Source organism: Artibeus jamaicensis, unplaced genomic scaffold (assembly GCF_021234435.1).
Source record: "Artibeus jamaicensis isolate MK-2021 breed Jamaican fruit bat unplaced genomic scaffold, CSHL_Jam_final contig_700, whole genome shotgun sequence".
Classification (NCBI taxonomy): domain Eukaryota; kingdom Metazoa; phylum Chordata; class Mammalia; order Chiroptera; family Phyllostomidae; genus Artibeus; species Artibeus jamaicensis.
Genome location: NW_026521930.1, coordinates 7,585,382 through 7,604,302, shown reverse-complemented (window position 1 = coordinate 7,604,302; position 18,921 = coordinate 7,585,382). Strand labels below are relative to the sequence as shown.

Sequence of the window (18,921 nt, the reverse complement as noted above, 5' to 3'; positions counted from 1 at the left end):
AAAAAAGCACGCACCTGGGCCCCGGGGTTGAGAGCCGCCCTCTGTAGCTCAAGTTCCTCCTCCTCCTTCCTTCCGTCCCATTTTCCTTCCTTCCTCGCTCCCTCCCTCTAGCTGACTAGACAGACGTTTACGGCATCCTTCCCTGTCCCAGAAAGTCCCACCTGAGCTGGCAGTGTCACACTCCTCCTCAACCAGTAAGGACTCAGACACTCGGGGGGTTCTGGGCCTGTTCCTATTACCAGTCGCAGAGCTTCCAAAAGACAGAAAACACGAGAAAGGACGCAGGGCCCCACCTGGGACGTGGGGCGGACAGCAGTGGCTGGGAACGTGGCCGGAAATGTGTCTGGCCAGCTTTGTGGGCGCCACTCACGTCACCCCCTTTCCTCTGCTTCTCCCGGAACCGGCGTGCAGGTCCCAGAACCGGAGATGCCACCCAGTACCCCTGTCCCAGAAGTCACCACTCCAGAACCTGGCGTCTACCACGGGATCTGTGAGTACCCTGTCCTGGGGTGGTGTCAGGTGGGAGGAGGTCCGCCAGGGGTCAGGGGAAGTCCTCGGGACAGGGTCTCCTTGGACAGTTGGACGGGCTGTCCACGGCGGAGAGACGCGGCGGAGGGCGGGTGGGCGCTGAAACCAGCACACGGACCTGGAAACCTGCGTTCTCCCTGCCCAGGCGGGGCGGGCGCCAGGTCTTCTGAGAAGTAGGAAATTTGGATTTTTGTGTGAAACCTTCAGCTTTTTAAATATTGGTGACTAATTTTATAATATTTTTAAACACCTCATGAGCTAAACAAAACACTTTGTGCACTCAGCCAGCTGGCTGCCGCCTGCATTCACCGTGTCTGTCCTTCTCCCGCCTTTTCCCACGTGGCGTGGCTGCCCCTCCTGTCTGGCTGCTGCGCACAGGCCCCCTCTGCCTACGCCCCGGGGATCTCCAGGCCAGAGGTGGCGGCTGCAGAGGTGGCGGCTGACCGTGCTCTCCCTCCTGGTCTCTGTTAACACGGGTCTCTGGCTCACTTGCTCCCTGTAGCCTTGCCCCCTGCTCTCTCCTGCCCCTGTACATGCCATTCCTCCCAGTTGTCTCCTGACACCGGGAGGTGTGCTGTGCCAGTGCGGTGCCCCCCCCGCCCCCTCCTCACCGTCATCTCCAGAAGGAAGTCGGACCATCTTGGTTCGACCTGTCCTCCTCCCCACACACATCTCCTGAGCCCCCCTGCACGCTCTGCCCTTCCTCTCTGTCCCGTCCTGAAGGATGATGACAGCCGATCGGGCTCCTAGGAAGTGGACTCCGAGTCGGAGTTTACTGAGGCCGGTTCTGGGGAGGACAGGAAGCGGGACTGTGCAGAGGAAAAGGGGCCACAGCGCACTCACATCCGGGAGCTCTGGAGCTCTGCAGCCCCTTGGAGTTGTGCCGAGTTGAGCGGGGGACAAGGCTTTTATAGGCCTGTAACAGTGTGTCACTGGATATGGACCACCCTGGGGAGGGGCAAGGCCAAGTGCACTGATAAGTTGGGGGGCGGGGGCGTGGACTCAGCTGTAAGCTGTCAGCAGTCAGCACTCCCAGCCACTAGAGGCACGAGTGCCTCCGTCCCGGGGCTGGGAGGTGGAACCATGCAGTGTCCCACCACGTCCCCACACCCCCTCTCAGGACCCTGCTGCAGCCCACCCCCGCTGGAGGTCTCCCGCAGTGTGTCCAGTGAGCAGTCCTGTCCCCCGCCCTCCTCCCTCAGCCACAAAGGCCAAGTTACCTCTTAGAAAAGAGGTAGGTACTCACTTGGAGTTCGAGCAGCCCCTACATTCCAGGACACTCTCTCTCCAGTTACGTTAGGACGACAGAGTAGTTTAAACAACCAAGCTCATGTAGGCAGTGCCTGGTCTCAGGCTTGGCTCCACCGCCTTTCCAGCCACTGTGCTGGGGCTTCCCCCGCCCTAGCTCACGGAGCACTGGCAGCTCTTATTCTCCCCATTTTCAAGATTAGATTAGGAAACTGAGGCTCAGAGAGATTGAGTCAGCCTCTGATGGTCACACAGCTGGTGCTAAGGCCAAGAACGCAACCGAGCACCTAAACTCGAAGTCCTTGTCCTCACCACTGAACACGCCGCCTCACAGCTGTGGCCTCTGTGAGGGATCGGCGTCCCCGCAGAGCTGTGGGTTCACGGCTCCTCCCCTAAGTGGTCAGGATCCTTCTTCTTCCTCCACCTCCTCCTCCTCCCCCTTCTTGATACACAATGGAAATTGAATTCAAACCGAGTTAAACAAAAATGGGAATTTACTGGCTTCTCGACTACAGAGGTCCTGGGTTTCTAGTTCCCATACTGCTGACCCCAGGTGGGCAGGTGGCGTCCTCCCGGCGTGGCCACTCCCTTCACCGCCCCGCCCTGAGTCGCGCTCTCCCGCCCTTCTCACTTAGACCCTGTTCGACTCTGTCCACATGGGAGCTCCTGCACACTCTGCGTGCATGCTCACCTTCTACCCGGCAATCACGACGAAAAGAGAACTTCTGTTTCCTCCTAAATTCAATAATCATTCCAGAATTACGGCTCTTCGGCCTGGCTGGGATTGCCTGCCCGAGCGTCCTTAGACCAATCACGGTGGCTGACCAGGACTGGGTGGGAGAGGGAGGTGTGAGATGGAAAACGCGCGCTGGCCGGGCCTGCCTCAGGGGCCTGTCCCTGCAGCCAGTGGTGGGGTCAGCCACCAAACAGCGCTCTAGAGGAGGTCAGGGGGCTGTAAGGAGGAGAAGGAAGGAGGGCCATCTGGCTGGACAGAAGCGGCCACTGTCCCCTTCATCTGATGATTTCCCTAAAGATGCCATGTGTAAATGTCCTTCCCACTGAGCCAGCTCCTGACCTTTCTCAGAAATGTGATTTCAATGCCTCTGGGAGATCTGCCTGGGAGTAGAGCTCAGAGACTCTTTTGCTGCAAGAAAAGTGTAATTTCACTGCTCTTTACTCAGTGGGAGGCGGAAGAACCTCTTGGCTAAGCCCCCTCTGCATGTCTGAAGCCTGTGATTTCTGAATCTGTCTTCTCTGATTCTTTGGCTTTTTCCTTGGGCTTTGTCTGATGCTTTGTGGGTCTTGGGAGATGCGGCCCAGCCCGTCCGTGTTTTGAAAGGGGGTGTGTGACTTGCTAATCTGCAGACGACGCTCATTTTGGACGCTTTGCAGATATCAGCAGTGACGAGTAGGAATGGAGCTGAGGAGGATGGAAACATGGGTGAGAAATAACAAAATTGATTTTCATGTATGTAAATACTGATTGATACACTGGAGGAAGTGAATATGGAACACAGACATTAACTCATACAGGAGAGCAGTCACTTTTGGAGCAGCCTGGATTAGATGGCCTCGCAGGGCATCTTGCCAGGCAAGTGAGGGGACTGCAGGCCTGGGGGAGCTGGGGTACGCGTCTTGTTTCCCCAAGGGCAGCTGGCGTTTCTCCCCGACACTGATGCCCCCACACAGTCCGCTCCCTCCTCCACCCCCAGGCCTTCTCCATCTCAGGAACGATGCCCACAGCCGCTCTGTAACTTGGGTCCAAAACATCTCTTTCCCTCACTCCGCACATGCCATTGAGACCAGGCAGTGCTGCCTCCAAAACAGACCCCGAATTGGTCCCCTCGTTCCTGTTGTCATCACCCGTGTCCAGGCCATCGGTCTTCCAGCAGCCTCCCCACTGGTGTCCCCAGAGAGTCCACTGCCTGCGTGCACTTTCTGAGGTGCAGTTGAAGCACGTCACACCCTTGCTTCAAAGCTAGCCCTCCCGTCGCTCCCCGCTGCAGAGGAGAAAATCCCAACTTCACCATGCGTTCTAGCCCAGGCCTCACCTTCTGATATCATTTTGTTCCACCGCCCTCTTCCTCAGACCTTGGTTCTAACCACAGGCCAAATTTGTTCCCGTCCCAGGGCCTGTGCCCTTGCTGTCCGGTCCTCTCAGCTGAGAGCGCCTCCCGGAAACACTGTAGAACGCCGTCTGCCCTCTGCTCACCCAGCTCTCAGCGCCACCGTCGCCCCTCAGACCAGCCTCCCCGCCCGCCCCCCCAGTCACTTCCTAGCCCGTCTATTTTTTTTACGGTCTCCATCACTTTGGGGAACGGCCACATTTACTTGTTTGTTAGGTGTTCACTGTGTGTCTGCGCTGCAATAGAACCTCCCAGGGAGACTTTGCTGTGTGTTTCAAAAGAAAAATCTTTCTCGACTGTCTATTTTTCAGATGCTTTTCTAGGCTCTGGGGATACGATAGTGAACAAAGTCAACAGACTTCCTGCCGTCAGGGAGCTTCCATCCTAGCAGGGAAGACTGATAGAAACAAATAAACAAGTAAATATAGGATATACTCTCAGGTGGTGATAAGTACAATGACAAAAAAATAAAGCAGGGTTTAGAGGGCGTGGGGCGTGGTGCTGTTTGAGCTCAGGGGGGTAGGAAGGCCTCTCGGAGGAGACGGCATTTGATCATTTGTGTAATTATATTTTATTGATTATGCTATTAGAGTTGTCCCAATTTTTCCTCCTTTGCTCCCCTCCGCCCAGGACCCCCACTCCCTCGTGCCATCCCCACACCATTATTCACGTCCATGGGCCATTCGTATAAGTCCTTTGGCTTCTCCATTTCCTGTGCTGTACTGTATACACCCCCATGGCTACTCTGTCACTACCTATTTGTACTTCTTAATCCCTCACCTCTTCACCCATCACCCATTCCCCCACACACCCCTCTCCTCTGGCAACCATCAGAACACTCTCTGTATCCATGACTGTGTCTCTGTTCTTCTTGTTTGCTTAGTTTGTTATTTAGATTCAGTTGTTCATAGATACATGTTCGCCATTTTATTGTTCATAGTTTTGATCTTTTTGTTAAATAAGTACCTTTAACATTTTGTATAAATATGGTTCAGTGATGATGAACTCTTCGGTTTTCTCTTGTCTGGGGACCTCTCATCTGCCCTTCAATTCTAAATGACAGCTTTGCCAAATACAGCAGTCTTGGCTGTAGGTCTCTGCTTTTCATGACTTTGAATATTTCTTGCCAAATCCTTCTAGCCTGCAGAGTTTGTTTTGAGAAATTAGCTGACAGTCTCATAGGAACTCCCCTGTAAGTAACTAACTGCTTTTCTCTTGCTGCTTTTAAGATTCTCTTCTTATCTTTCACCTTTGGCATTTTAATTATGATGTGTCTTGGAGTGGGCCTGTTTGCATCCATCTTGCTTGGGACTCTCTGTGTTTCCTGGACTATTTCCTTCACCAAAATGAGGAAGTTTTCTTACATTATTTTTTCAAATAGATTTTTAATTTCTTGCTCTCTCTCTTCTCCTTCTGGCACCTTATGATGCAAATGTTGGAATGCTTGAAATTGTCCTATAGGCTGTTTATACTATCTTCGTTTTTTTTATTCTTTTTTATTCTTGTTCTGATTAGTTGTAATTTGCTTCCTTATGTTCCAAATCATTGATTTGATTCTCGGCTTTATTCACTTTACTCTTTTTTCCCTGTAAATTGTTCTTTATTTCAATTAGTGTATCCTTCATTTCTGACTGGATCTTTTTTATGCTGCTGAGGTCTTCACTAAGTTCCTTGAGCATCCTTATAACCAGTGTTTTCAACTCTGCATCTGATAGATTTGTTTATCTCCATTTCATTTAGCTCTTTTTCTGGAGTTTTGATCTGTTCTTTCATTTGGGCCATGTTTCTTTGTCTCCTCATTTTGGCAGCCTCCCTGTGTTTGTTTCTATGTATTAGGTAGAGCTGCTTTGACTCTGAGTCTTGGTAGTGCAGCCTAATGTAGTAGGTGTCCTGTAGGGTCCAGTGGCACAGCCTCCCCTATCACCCAAGCTAAGTACTTGAGGTGTGCCATTCGTGTGGTCTGAGTACACCCTCCTCTTGTAGTTGAGCTGTGGTTGCCATTTGCAGATCAATGGGAGGGATTTACTAAGACTAGTCAGCTGCAGGGACTGGCTGTGACCACTGGCTACCAACCTCTACCCTCCATGGAGGATCAGCTGTGTGGGGGGCAGGGTGGTGGTGCTCTGATGTGACCTGTAGCTGTCCACTGGGTGCACTGGCCCTGGGGTTTCCTGGGTGGTGCCGCCCCAGGTCGGGCCCCACCTGTGTTCTGTGCAGGGCCACCCTGCCTTATCTATAAAGCAGTCTGAGGTGAGTGGTACTTGTGCTGGTCTTGGAGGTTCCCAGATGAAGCCAAGCTGCAAATCTAGGCTGGTGACTCCTAATGCTGGGAATGCAGCCACTTAGCAAGAGGTGCAGGGGCTAGGGGCTCACTGATGCCAGCTGTTCCTTGTTTGAGAGGATTTAGGAAGTTGTGAAACATGAGCCAAGACCAGCCATGCGTATGGGAAAGTCACCGTTACCAGTGTGGGTGAGCCAATAAGTTGGGTGGGACGGAGTCTCAGGAGATCTCCAGGACAACTCAAACAGTGTTAGCCAGGTCGATGGAGCCTCAGATACGGCACCCACCTGCCAGCTATGTGGCTCTTTTGGGGGAGGTTCAGAAAGGGGACAATGGCCTCTGCCCTCCTTTTTTCTGAAAGAAAGCTGTCCCTCTGCTCTCACATTGATACCAGACACTTCAGTTCCCCCCTTATGCCACTGGTGCCTTTCAAGCTGCTACCCCAGTGCTCGAGCTCAGAGGGAGTGAGTCTAAGTTCGTGTGCGGGTTCTTTAGGAGGAACTGCTTAGGGCTCCAGAAGTTTCTTCTGCCAACTAAGTCCCCATTGGTTTTTGCAGCCAGGAGTATGGGGATTTATCCTGTTGGCACAGGAACCCTGAGCTGGAGGTCTTGGTTTGGGGCTGAGACTCCTCGCTCCTGAGATATCCCTCCTGAATTTTTATCCACCAGCCTGTTCTACATCTCCACCCCTCCTACCAGTCTAGACCGATGTGGTTTCTTTAATTCTGCAGTTGTCAGACTTCCATTCAACTCGATTTCTGATAGTTCTGGGTGATGGTTATTCTATAGTTTAGTTGTAATTTTGATGTGGTTGTGCAAGGAGGTGAGCAGTGTTTGCCTGTGCTGCCATATTGACTAGAAGTCTCCTGGAGATGACATTGAGCAGACCCATGACGAGCAGTGTATCAATTAGCTTTTACTGAACAAGCCAACCCACACTTTAGAGGCTTAACATAGCCACCATTCATGATTGGCTCATAATTCAGTGGTTTGGCTGGGCAGTTCTCATCTGAGCTGGGTTGCTGGCATCTGTTGGGCCTGCTTATGGTCTGGTCAGCTGGCAGGTAAGCTGGCAGCTGAATGATGTAGGATGCCTTTGTGTCTGGTAGTTGGGAGGCTGTTGGCCAGAGTGGTGGGGGCACAGGGCTCACCTGTCTCCTTCAGGTGGCAGGGCTGCAAGCGTGAAGAGAGAAGGTAAGTCCCAGTGCATATGCACCTGTAGCCTCTGTTTGCAGTATCTTTGCTTCTGTCCCATGACCAAAGCAAATCACATGGTCCAGGTTCAAGGAAGGGAGAAATAGACTTCACTTCTGCATGGGACAGTGGCAAAGTCACATTGCAAAGAGACAGGGACTGGGTTGGAAGAATTTTTGGCCATTTTGCTTGCTACCAGTGTGGTGAGAAGCCATCATGTGCCTGGTACATGATGACCCCATCTTTCTTCATTTGACCCCGAGATGCTCAGAGTTACCCCGGCCCATGGCAAGTAGGAGGACCCGAGGCTGAGCTGCACAGTGTCTGTTGGGGTGACGGGGGCATAGGAGAGGAAGCTGGGCTTCGGGAGGGCTGTGGGGGCATGGCCTCACTTGTCTGGAGACCCCACTGGGCCTCTGCCACCTCAGCTGAGCTGAGATGGGTGGGACCACGTGCTAGCTGGGCTTTTTTTCTTCCCGTGCTACAGTGCTGGCACTCTGGGGAAGGTGCAAAAAGCATGAATCTTTTGAACACAGCCACTCAAAAGGGAGCTGAGATGGGCTCCAAGTTCCCCAAGGGTGGAAGAGCTCATTGGGCTTGGTCTCACTCTGATAGGAGACCATTAGTTAAGAAAAGTTCTAGCCATATATTTGACAGGGCCTGACCAAGGGGGTTGGTTCATTTGGTTTGAGTGTTCTGGGCAAGTGGAGCCATTTTGCCCCTGACTCAGAGAAGATCACTTCTTAGTGGTCTTCAGTGGAGCGGGGTGGGGGGCAAGGGCAAAAGGGTGGAGGTGTAACCTTAGTCACTTCCTTTACCACAAATCCATCAGATTCCTCATGATAGGAACCAATTTGCATAAAATATCCCTTTCTAGTGTTGTGGCTTAATGATATGGCTGCCTCCATTTAGTTATTTGTTTAATCATCCTGTCAATGCTGAGCTCCTACTATGTGCTAGGCACTGTGGTGGGCTTTGGGGGGTTAACCATCTGGCACTTTTAAGCAAATGATCACAAGATAACAGTGGCGACCAGGGTGTGGGAGGGCAAGTTCAGTGAGACAGCAAACTGTGAATGGAGGTTTGATGCAGTCAAAGCAGGTGGGAGGGCTTCCCTGAGGAAGTGAGCCGGGCTCTGAAGGATGAGCACCAGGTAAGCAGGCCGTGTGTCAGCAGGGAGGAATGTAAACGAGAGACTGAATGACGGTCTTAGTGCAGCCAGGAACCCCTGGTCCAAGTATAGGTTAGAAAAATGAAAGCCAGATGGGCAAAGCCTGTTGGCCAAGCACCGTGGGGACCCACTTTTGGGTGTTAAATGTCAAGGGGGTGACATGATCCATAGGTAGAGACAGGACCCAGGGGTGTGAGCAAGTTCAGACGACACTGGTACATCCATCCCACTAATGTTGCCCAAACATCAGCCGTGCCCCAGGCCCGGGGGCCAAGGGAGGGAAGGCAGAGAGCCCAGCCTGAAGGCATTCATTTGTGTCTAGGTCTTCAAGCTGGCCGAGTGCAGACGTTAAAGATCACTCCTCCTCTTGTCTCCATCTCAGGTACCTCCCGTGGACCTCAGGTGTTCATGGGCCACTTCTCTCCCTGTTGCAGGCCTTCAGCTGAATTTCACTGCCTCCTGGGGGGACCCGCACTACCTGGGACTCACAGGCCTGGAAGTGGTGGGCAAGGACGGCCAGGCACTGCCCGTCAGCCTGCACCAGATCTCTGCCTGCCCCAGAGACTTAAATGACCTCCCCGAGTACACCGAGGACTCCCGGACCCTGGACAAGTAGGTGTCTGTAGAAGCTTAACTGTCATGACGGCAGGAACTCGGGGAACTGTTCTGCATCTTAGACTTCAGATTCAAACATCGCATAGCAAGCCCTGTCCCCCCTTCTCCTGACCACCCCGTGAGGTCTGTGCACCCCATTTTACAGCCAAAGGAAGCCAAGGCTCAGAAAGGGAGGTGACCCTGCCAAGACCTCGCAGCTGAAAGTGGTAGGCAGGGTTCGAAGCCAGGTTCTCCTGCTTCCGGACAGAGTTGTGTTTTATGTGCTCACCATGCTTGGCCTCGGGCCTTGAGCACAGAGGCTGCTCAGTAATCATTTGCAGGGATGGCTCTGAGTTTAAATGTGAGCGACCTCACCTTTCAAGGGCAGAAAGCTTCCCCCCTCCTTGAGACTGAAGGAGATGGGTGAGGAAGTCTCCACACTCTCCTCTGCATTTGTCAGATTTCATAAACCCAGGTTGGGGCCAGTTAGTGAGAGGACAAGCCTGAAACGTTGTATTGAGCAGCTCCGCCCCTCAGGACGGCTGTCCCGCCCACCCTGCCTGTGCGGTGGATAACAGCCTCTAGGGGAGTCGGGGGATGGGAGTTCAGGTTCTGGCTCTGCCCCTTGACAGCTAGTAAGTTTCTTAACCTCTTCAAAAAGAATAGTACCTGAAATTATAGTTGCCATTTATTTGAGCAGTTGTTAAATGCCACATGTTGGACTATACTAAGCAGGGTACAGACATTCACCCATTTAACAATATGATTGATAGGCGCCCATGTGAACTGAGGTAGACAGAGGTCAAAACTGGCTGCAGGTCACACAGACTAGCTGGCTGCAGTCATGACTGGAGTGCATGTCGTGGGAGAGCAACACCACGCACCTCACCGCTGAGCTCCACCGTCTTCTCCTTGCTGCAGTTTCCTTGTCAGTAGAACGGGGCAGTGGGTCCCGTGGCTGGAGGGTGGGAGGAGGGGACTGCCACCTCTCAGGTGCACCCTGCCTGGCCCAGAGCACATGTGGGGTCAGGGCTGGACCCACCCTGCTCCTGTGAGGCACACCTTAACTGTGACCCTCATGCCCGCCCGCCCGGGCCACTCTGCTCCGCATTTCGGCAGGTCTCACTTCTGCACTTGTCGACTCGAGCCTGTGGGCCCAGCCGCACACCCGCTCACCGCCCTCTGCTCCGATTGTATTGCAGCAGATCCCAGGCCTGACAGCGTTTTTTCTCTAAATATTTCAGTGTGTATCTCTAAACAATAAGGACTTTAAGAAGAAAACATAATCTCAGCACTATTATTATACCTAAAAAATTAACAATCATTCCTTGAATTACTAGATATCCAGCATGTTCCTGTTTTCCTGAGAATGATTTTTTTTTAAATTCATACTTTATTCAAATTCCCTTAGTTTTTATCTATTGTCATTTTCCTGCTCTGGAATCACATCTAAGATATCACATTACACCTATTTGTCACTTTCTTTTTTTTTTTAATTTTATTTATTTATCTTTAGAGGGGAAGGGAAGGAGAGAGGGAGAGAAACATCAATGTATGGTTGCCTTTCATGCGTCCCCTGCTGGGAATTGGCCTGCAGGGAACTGGCCTGCAACCCAGGAATGTGCCCTGACTGGGAATCGAACCGCAATTGTCTGGTTCGCAGGCCCGCGCTCAATCCACTGAGCTACACCAGCCAGGGCTCTGAGAATGATTTTAATAGTTTGTTTCTTGAGTTGGGACCCGAATAAGGTCTATACATTGTGATTGGTTGATATGTCTTTTTTCTTTTCCTAATATATGATCTTTTCAAGAAAGTTTTTCCTTTTTCCCCTGCAGAATCTGGGTTTTACGGGTTTCATCTCGATGGTATTGTTTAACCTGCTCCTCAGGACCCTGTATTTCTTACAAATGGTTCCTTAGACCTCGAGGCCTGACCAGATCGAGGTTTGACTGCCGGGCAAAGCATGACCATCGGGGGTGTTGCCATTTATTTCCTTCAGGGGCTGCCGGGCTTTTTGTGATGGTGGCGACCGAAGCTCAGTGGCTGGATCGACGGGTTTATCAGGGGTTGCAATGCACTATCCTGTCATTCTTTTCATCAATACAGAGAATTTTCCTTCAGTTATTTGGTTACTCTGAGATATGATTTAAATAGGAAAGGCCATCTCAGTGCTTGGTTTCTCGCCCTGGCTGCTGCACGGCTCATCTGGCTGGAACATCATCCAGTAAACTGAAAGTGTGCAGGTTTGATTCCCGGTCAGGGCGCAGGCCGAGGTTGCGGGTATGGTCCCCAGTTGAGGGCGTGTGAGAGGCAGCCACTTGGTGTTTCTCGCTCACATTGATGTTTCTCTTCCTCCTGTCCCCACTTCCTAAAATCAGTAAGCATGTCCTCAGGTGAGAATAATAAATAAATGAATAAAAAGGAGTTAGCCGGACTGTATAACCTGGAAAAAGCCCAACTCATTTATTATATAAATGCATAAATGAAACTTGATTTTTTCCCTTTATTTTTCCATTTTCAAAATGACATGTTCCTTTAGCATCCTTTAAAATGTTTGGTTATTTTTGACTATCATAGTCATGGACTTGAGTGTACTGTGTTTGAAGGGTTTAAGTCTATTGCACTTTTTATCCTATTGATGCTCTTAGACCCTGGGAATCCTGACAGAGTCGTGTCTGACAGCTGCCCTGCTCTCTGACATGACAAGATATTCCGGGCTCATTTTTATATATTTCTTTTTTAAAAATTGTCCCAGACATGGTCTCGGCCATTTCTTTATGAAGTCCCAGTCACTTCTAGTGGGAAATGGTGTTTAGAGACCATAATCTAGCCACTAGGGATGCTTGTTGCTGTTTGTTTGATCATCGTTTCAAGGCTTTTTCGTGGACCAAGCTAGAAGTACCATTTGGATATTCTTGAGGGTGTCCGGAGGGACCTCCCTTCCCCCACCAGCTGTAAACACTGTAGCAGCTCTCTCTCCTCTCAGGACTGGGGAGCAGCCACAGTGCTGGGAAAGAGAGGTAATTGCTTTTGGAAGGAAATAATGGTTCTCCTGGAGTAGTCCTCAGTCAGCTAATTCCACAAACACCCGAGTGTTAAATTGCCGAGTTGTCTCAGTTTTCAGATGCCAGCAGTTGTGAGACACATCATCCATCAATTTAATAACAGCCTTTTAGAGAAAATAAAAAGAAACGCTACCTCCTTGGATGAGCGGTGAGATTGTAAGATTTATTCCAAATCTAAAAATTTAAAATGCAAGAGAAAAAATAAAATTATTTTAAAATACAGGAAACATGGCAGCAGCCTGAGTTGCTGGCAGTGCAGCAGCTTTGAGTCGTCAGGGAAGCGGGAGGGAGAGGGGAGGGCACTGCCCAAGAGGCCAGAGTGAGGCCCTTCCCCAGGCCTGTGGGTGGCAATGCCGGACGCATGGGCTGGAGCCATGGCACGCGGGCTGGGGTCTGGGCGGAGGTGTGCCGGGCAGTCCAGGGGAGTCGAGGGCAGTTGTCTGGGGGACACGCGTGGGCAGAGTTGAGGAGGAGGTGCAGAGTGTCCTGAGCAGGAGAAGCAGCCTGGCCGGGATGGATGTGCAATGCGAGGAGATACCAGGTTCGGAGCCCCGGCCGAGAAGTGCCTGAGGGTGCTGGGCCTCCAGCTCCCCAGAGCGCCCCCTTGTGCTCGTCCCTCTGCAGGAGCTGCCAAGTTCACGCTGGTGCTTTGGACTCTCCCCGCCAGCACGACGGCGAAGGGACAGAGTTCTTTCAGAATGTGCCCTCGGAGTCAGCACAGCATTCTACAGGGAGTCTGGAACACAGAGAAAATGTCCGCCCCCACCCCCAGACACACTATAATTTTTGCTTTTGCAGAATCTCTCCTGGTCCTGATCCTCATTATACAGGGCTGAGATGAGGGTGCCTGCCTTTCCCAGTCGCTGCGCATCCTCGCGATGGCACTGGGACACCGTCCAGACCGACCGAACCTTCCCCTGTTTTGAGACCTCTCGGGTCCTCTTTTTTCCTGATAGGAACAACAAGACCATAATGAGTATCTTGGTGCAGGCGGTCTTTCCAACAGGTTGACTAGATTGTCCTCAGGGGAAAGTTTCTAGGCATGAGATGACTGGGTTCCAGGGTCCTGAAAAATGGCACACCTGCCCCCTTTGAAAACAAAACAAAAACTTGGACGATTGCTCCATTGCACCCCAGACAGCACAGACTGTCACTTTTCTTCCTGTTTGATTTTGTCTCACTTCACAGCTGAGAGGTGGCCCCTCGCTGTTGCTGTGATGAGTCTCACCTCCCTCCATTCTCCCATGCAGCCAGGCACCTGCTGGGCGGGGGCCGTGGTGGGCGCGGTGCCCTCTCCCGAGGACCGGGCCGCCCCTCACTGCTCCTTCCCCGCTGTGTGCAGGTTGATCGATGGGGCCAACATCACCATGGAGGATGAGCACATGTGGCTGATCCCCTTCTCGCCGGGGCTGGACCACGTGGTCACGATCCGCTTCGACAGAGCCGAAAGCATCGCAGGCCTGCGCTTCTGGAACTACAATAAATCTCCCGAGGACACCTATCGAGGGGTAAGGGGGGACACAGTGGCCGCGCTCAGCCCACTGTCAAGGAAACGGGCCCTTGATGAATGGCTGGTGTGGCTGCCAGAGGGGAGCATAAATCCTCCAGAATTTTTTAAATGGCGATGGGGTTTATAGCCAAGGGGAGAGAGAGCTGCTGTTTCCTGCTCCTGCAAACAGCAGACGCAGGCTGAAGAGCCCGGCAGCCTGGGGAACCTGCAGCACCTTGTCTCCGCTGGGGGTTTTGGGGGCCTCGGGCCTGGCCCTGGGCTGAGAGCTCCTCGTCATGTTATCTGACCGTCGTCCAGCCTCTGGGAGGCACATGTTGTTATCCTCGTCTTTCAGAGGATGAGAAGGTGAGGTTTTCAGAGGATGACCCCCCCCCAGGATCAGAGCTGGAGCCCCAGACTGAGCTTGCTGGGCTGGGAGCTCTGCGCCCACACTGTGTTTCTTCTGCTGGGTCTGAAGGAGCAGTGGCCTCTGTTGGAACCTAGAGAAAAGCAGCAGAAGTGCCCCTTTCTCTGGGCTTTTGCGACCGGGGTATCTAGGACCCATGAAACACAGCTCTTCTCCCACCACACAGAGCTGAGGATGATGAGGACGCCTGAAACACAGCAGCGCAGTCAGGGCGCTGGAGCCACGGGGCCCTCCGGCTGAAACTGTGCCCCGATCCTTGCCAGCCACGTGACCTTTGGCTAGTGGCCTGCTTTCTCTGCCCCTCAGTTTCCTGTCTCTAAAATGACAAGGGGCAGATACCTGCCTCTGGAGGGTGGCCGTCACCTTTGCCCCACAAAAGCTTACAGAGCCATCAGTCGGCCTTGGGGTCTGGGCTCTCCACCACACACTGCGCGCCCCAGAGTTCTTCTGCAGACCTGCGGGGCCTCGAGGACTGTGGGGGCTTTCACAGTGGGTGGCAGCCCCCAGCCCACCAGGCCGGTCCCTCAGGAGCAGCTGCAGCCCTCTGCAGGCCACTCCGTGTGCGTGCGTGCTCTCAGGCTTAGCACACTGAAAACGTCAGAAGTGTGGGCATAAAAAAAACCCCTAAAAACCTTATGCTTCAACTCATGCCTCTGGGTCTCTGCGTTCTCTTGACTGAGTCCGTCTTTCCAGTTGACTCTCTGTGACCTGGATTCATGTCCTAGACACTTTGGGCCCAGAGCCCCCGCCTGCCCCCCGCCCCCCCCCCCCCATCTGGCCCTCACCACCGGCTGCTGTGGGATGAGGGAGGTGGCCCAACAGGAGCGGGCAGACCCTGAAGCACAGTGTGGGGGGAACTGTGCCCCCGAGGCAGCAAATCAGGTGGCCACCCCCAAGGCCCTGCTGGGCACCGGGGTCGGGGATCCTTGGCTTGTGGTTAGATCCGGCCTCAGACTCACAGAGATGGGACTTCGGATCCCTCCAGTGTCCTTGGGTGAATCACATAGCCTCTCTGAACTCTAGTTTGCTTAGCCCTTAGCTGGAGGTGATGATAAAACAGCCCCGTCCTGCCCCGCCCCCAGGAGAGGGACAGTGGCCTCCTGGGCTTCTGCTTTGCTCGGTTGCCGGCTTCATTTTCAGGTGGCGTTCTCCGCGGGGCACACCTAGGAGTCATGAGGATCATTCTGGCCAAGTTCCATTCCGATGAACTAATCATGTGACCAGGGGGTCAGAGGTCTTGGTGTGGCCAGGCCAGGGCCACAGGTCCAGCCCCGGGTTCAGGGTAGGAGTCAGGTTTGTGGAAAGTGGAGTGGAGGTACAGTGACAGTCTGAGTGCCTGGTTCCAGCCACACCTGAAGCCCATGACCCTACACTTTTCAGGTTTCTGTGCCCTCTGACTAATTGACCGACAGGAGGCAGGGTTCCCTTGATGCAGAAGGACCAAAGGGCATCTGAGCACAGGGGTCACCCACGAGACCCAGGCCAGGCCCCTTCCTCTCCACATGGAGGAGCCCCTGCGTCTCCCAGAGGTGAAGCCCACCTGTCTGGTCAGCAGCTGGGCCCGGATTGCTAAGTGTGAAGGTGGGGTAAGGTGCCGAGGAGCCTTGATTCCAAAATGTGTGCTTGGAGAGAGGGTGCTGGCTTATCAACACTTCCTCCCCGCCCCCCGCTCACCGAGAGCCGAGTCCCCTCACACGTGATCATTAAGGCTTTGAGATTTACTGCTGGATCCTGGCCATCTGGCAGGTGAAATCGGCCTAGAACAGGGGACCTGCTGGCTCCAATGCCATCGATTCAGCAAGTTCTCAGTAAGCACCTGAGGGGCCAGGCCCTGAGGCGGATACAGAGATGGTCCAGCCGGGGTCTCCACCACCACAGGAGACCCACAGGCCGCCGAGGACACTGCTAGGAAGCGTGTGTCCCTGATGGGCGGGCTCAGAGCTCCGTGGAGGGAACGGCAGCCCAGGGGCCAGTGGCGACGTGCGAGCCAGGGCCTGAGGAAGGGGCAGTCGGTGCGTGTGTTGTGCCAGGTGCTGTCTGTTCTGGACACTTTTCATAAGCTAACTCGTTTTTGGGCCCATTTAACAGTGATAAGGACAGCCAGGCCTGGGAAGGTTAAGTAACTTGCACAGCTACTAGTAATGGATGTCAGAGTACCTGCGTCTGGGTCCTTGACCGCCATGTTGCGCCACCTCAGGGCCCCGTGACTGAGTGGACTGGAGAATGTCCGCATGTGTCCACTGTGGCAGGGGCCTCACCTGCTTGTCTCCTGCTGTCTGCCCCGCACCCAGCTCAGCGCCTGGCACAGGGCAGGGACGGCACTGGAAAGTGGACCTGGGTGGCTGGTTCCCGTCTGGGAGGAAGGCCAGACCGAGCTCGGGCTCCGTGACGGCGCTCTGTCCTGCACGCCTGCCGCCAGCAGCACCAGCCGTGTCGGCACGCACTGCCGTCCCGCACGCTGGCTTCCTCCTTCAGGCGTGTGTCTTCTCTTGTTTGCTAGGCCAAAGTCGTCCACGTCTCCCTGGACGGCCTGTGCGTCTCCCCTCCAGAGGGCTTTCTCATCCGGAAGGGGCCGGGCAACTGCCACTTCGATTTTGCTCAGGAAATCCTCTTTGTGGACCACCTACAAGCTCCAGTCCTGCCCCGGCCGTCCCAGAGGTGAGGGAGCAGCACCTCGCACGTCCCTTCCTGTCCGTGGCGCGGGCCCTGTTCCAGCCACACCTGAAGCCCATGACCAGAGCAGGTGGACTCCTCTGAAGTGTCCACCTGAAGCGTTTCGAGATGGTGATCAAAGGCTTTGCTTTTCAACTTGGCTGTTTCTAAAGCTCAGCCAAGCCTCTCTGGAAGCCTGTGGGATGTGCCCACCTGGTCCGGGCGTTTGGGATTCTCTCAGTCTGGAGTGCTTGAGATTTTAAATGCTTCCTGCTGGGAAAAGAGGATCCTGGCTGCCTGACTCCAGAAATGCCTGCCGGCTGGTTCAGGGAATGTTCTACCTTCCCTTGTTTCCGTGTCCCTAATTTAGAGAGATCCGAAGAGAAAAACAGGTCCCAGCATTTCATGGATTCACTGGGGTTTCTCGGCCCCATTCTCAGCTGCATTAAGTTCATAACAATTTGTAAATGTCACGTTAAGGTCACTCATTTAAACCCCCTGACGCCCAAATGCCAGGGGCCAAGTTCTCAAAACAAAATGAGTTTCTTTTCACTGTAGCTGGGATCACTCCTTGGGCTGGTCACTGGGAACAGCCACTTAATTATAACACTGCCCTTGAAATGGAAGGAAAGCAGGCCAGAGCGGGAGGGCCCTGCGGCAGGCCCGGGAAAGAAGCCCAGCGGAGGGGGCACTGAGCGAGAGAGCTCTTCTTCCACAGCGCCTGCTGTGTGCGAGATGCTTCCTGTTCACTCAAGGAGGGGTCATTACGCCCTTTTTACAGTCGTGGGGACTGAGGCCCCACCTGGTGAAGCCACTGGCTCAGGATCGGGAAGCCAAAGCCTTCAGGGCGCTCCCCACCTTCCAGCCTCCACTTCCCGCCCTCCTCCCACCCCACCCCACACTGCAGCCCCTCTGGTTGCTTTTCTGTGGCAAAGGACCACCTCCTCCCCCGCCCCCCCCTTCCACCTAAGGACCTTTGTTCTTGTTGCTCCTGTGCTTGGAAGGCTTAGCTCTGGTTCTCCCCAAGGAGCTGCCTCCCTAGCTCAGACCCTGCCTTGTGGCCCGTGTCCCCTGACACCCTGTGTCCGCCGTGTGTCCCACTCAGCTCTCAGTGCAACATGGACTTTCCTTGTCCATGAAGGGGCAGGAGAGCAGGGCGGTTAAGAGAGCCCTGGAACTGGACCCTTGGAGCACATCCCAGCTCCGCCTCCTGAGAGCCATGTGATCCGCTTTCCTGCCCCACTTCCTTCATTCACAACCTGGGGACAGAAGAGTAACCCCCACTAGGGCAGTTTGGGGGCACGGGAGGGCCCATGTCAGTCAGGCCCTGTGCTGAGCTGGCCGTGACTGAGCCCCCCAGCTGAGTGGGAGCCCTGTGCAAGCAGGAGCTGCAGCTGTCTTCCTGCACTGCCCGGCTGGGTGTGCCACATTGTCAAGGTCTTCAGTCTATCGCCGGGGAGTAACCCACTGGCCATTCCAGTACTTGTGTTCTGCTTACTGGCACTCCTTTGTGGTTCTTTTTTAGGCTCAACACCAAAAGCCTGGAGCGGGCAAGCATGGACTATGAGGCACCACTGATGCCCTGTGGCTGTATCCTCTCCCACCCCTTCTGCACACCCTTGGCCCTGGGGCCCAGGGAAAGGGCGAGGCCCTTGTAGCCACCTTGTGGGCCTGAGGCAGGGTCTGGGCCTGCGCTGCTGGCCAGGGTTTCAGGCAGGTCTCAGCCAGGGCAGCCGGACCACCAGGCAGGGAAACCTAGGAGGGGATGGGAGGGCTCCCGGGTCCTAGGGCGCGCTGGATGCCACTGGGACAGGGGCAGCTCAGGAGTTCCGGATCCTGTCCCCTACTGGGCAGGGCTCCAGCCTGGAGGGGCTGGAGAAGCTGGAACTGACCCAGGGACTGGAGCGGGGGCTGTCCTTCGGACCAGGTGGGGAGGAGCTGCGGATAGAAGGAACAGTGGAGGTCCTCCCTGGACCTCTGCTGCGGGCTGCCGGCATAAACTCGCTGCATTAGCCCCACATGGTGCGTACTGCCAGCATTCCCATTTCACAGCTGAGAAGACTGAGGCAAAGGGAGGCTAAGTGACCTGCCCAAGGCCACACAGTGGGAAGGGGCGGGGCCGGGTGAGTGAACGCAGGCTACCTG

The 18,921-nt window shown here is 54.1% G+C and overlaps 1 protein-coding gene across 4 annotated transcripts in view; it reads left to right on the top strand.

The window, feature by feature from the left end:
• KATNIP (katanin interacting protein) overlaps positions 1-18,921 on the top strand; it is a 194,420-nt gene that overhangs the window by 167,922 nt on the left and 7,577 nt on the right. For all 4 annotated transcript variants that reach the window (XM_053671630.1, XM_053671629.1, XM_037140018.2 and 1 more), the window contains 5 exons: positions 412-490; positions 8,983-9,160; positions 13,551-13,716; positions 16,625-16,782; positions 18,302-18,366. In XM_053671630.1, coding sequence (XP_053527605.1) covers positions 412-490; positions 8,983-9,160; positions 13,551-13,716; positions 16,625-16,782; positions 18,302-18,366 — 646 coding nt within the window. The remainder of the gene's footprint in view (positions 1-411; positions 491-8,982; positions 9,161-13,550; positions 13,717-16,624; positions 16,783-18,301; positions 18,367-18,921) is intronic.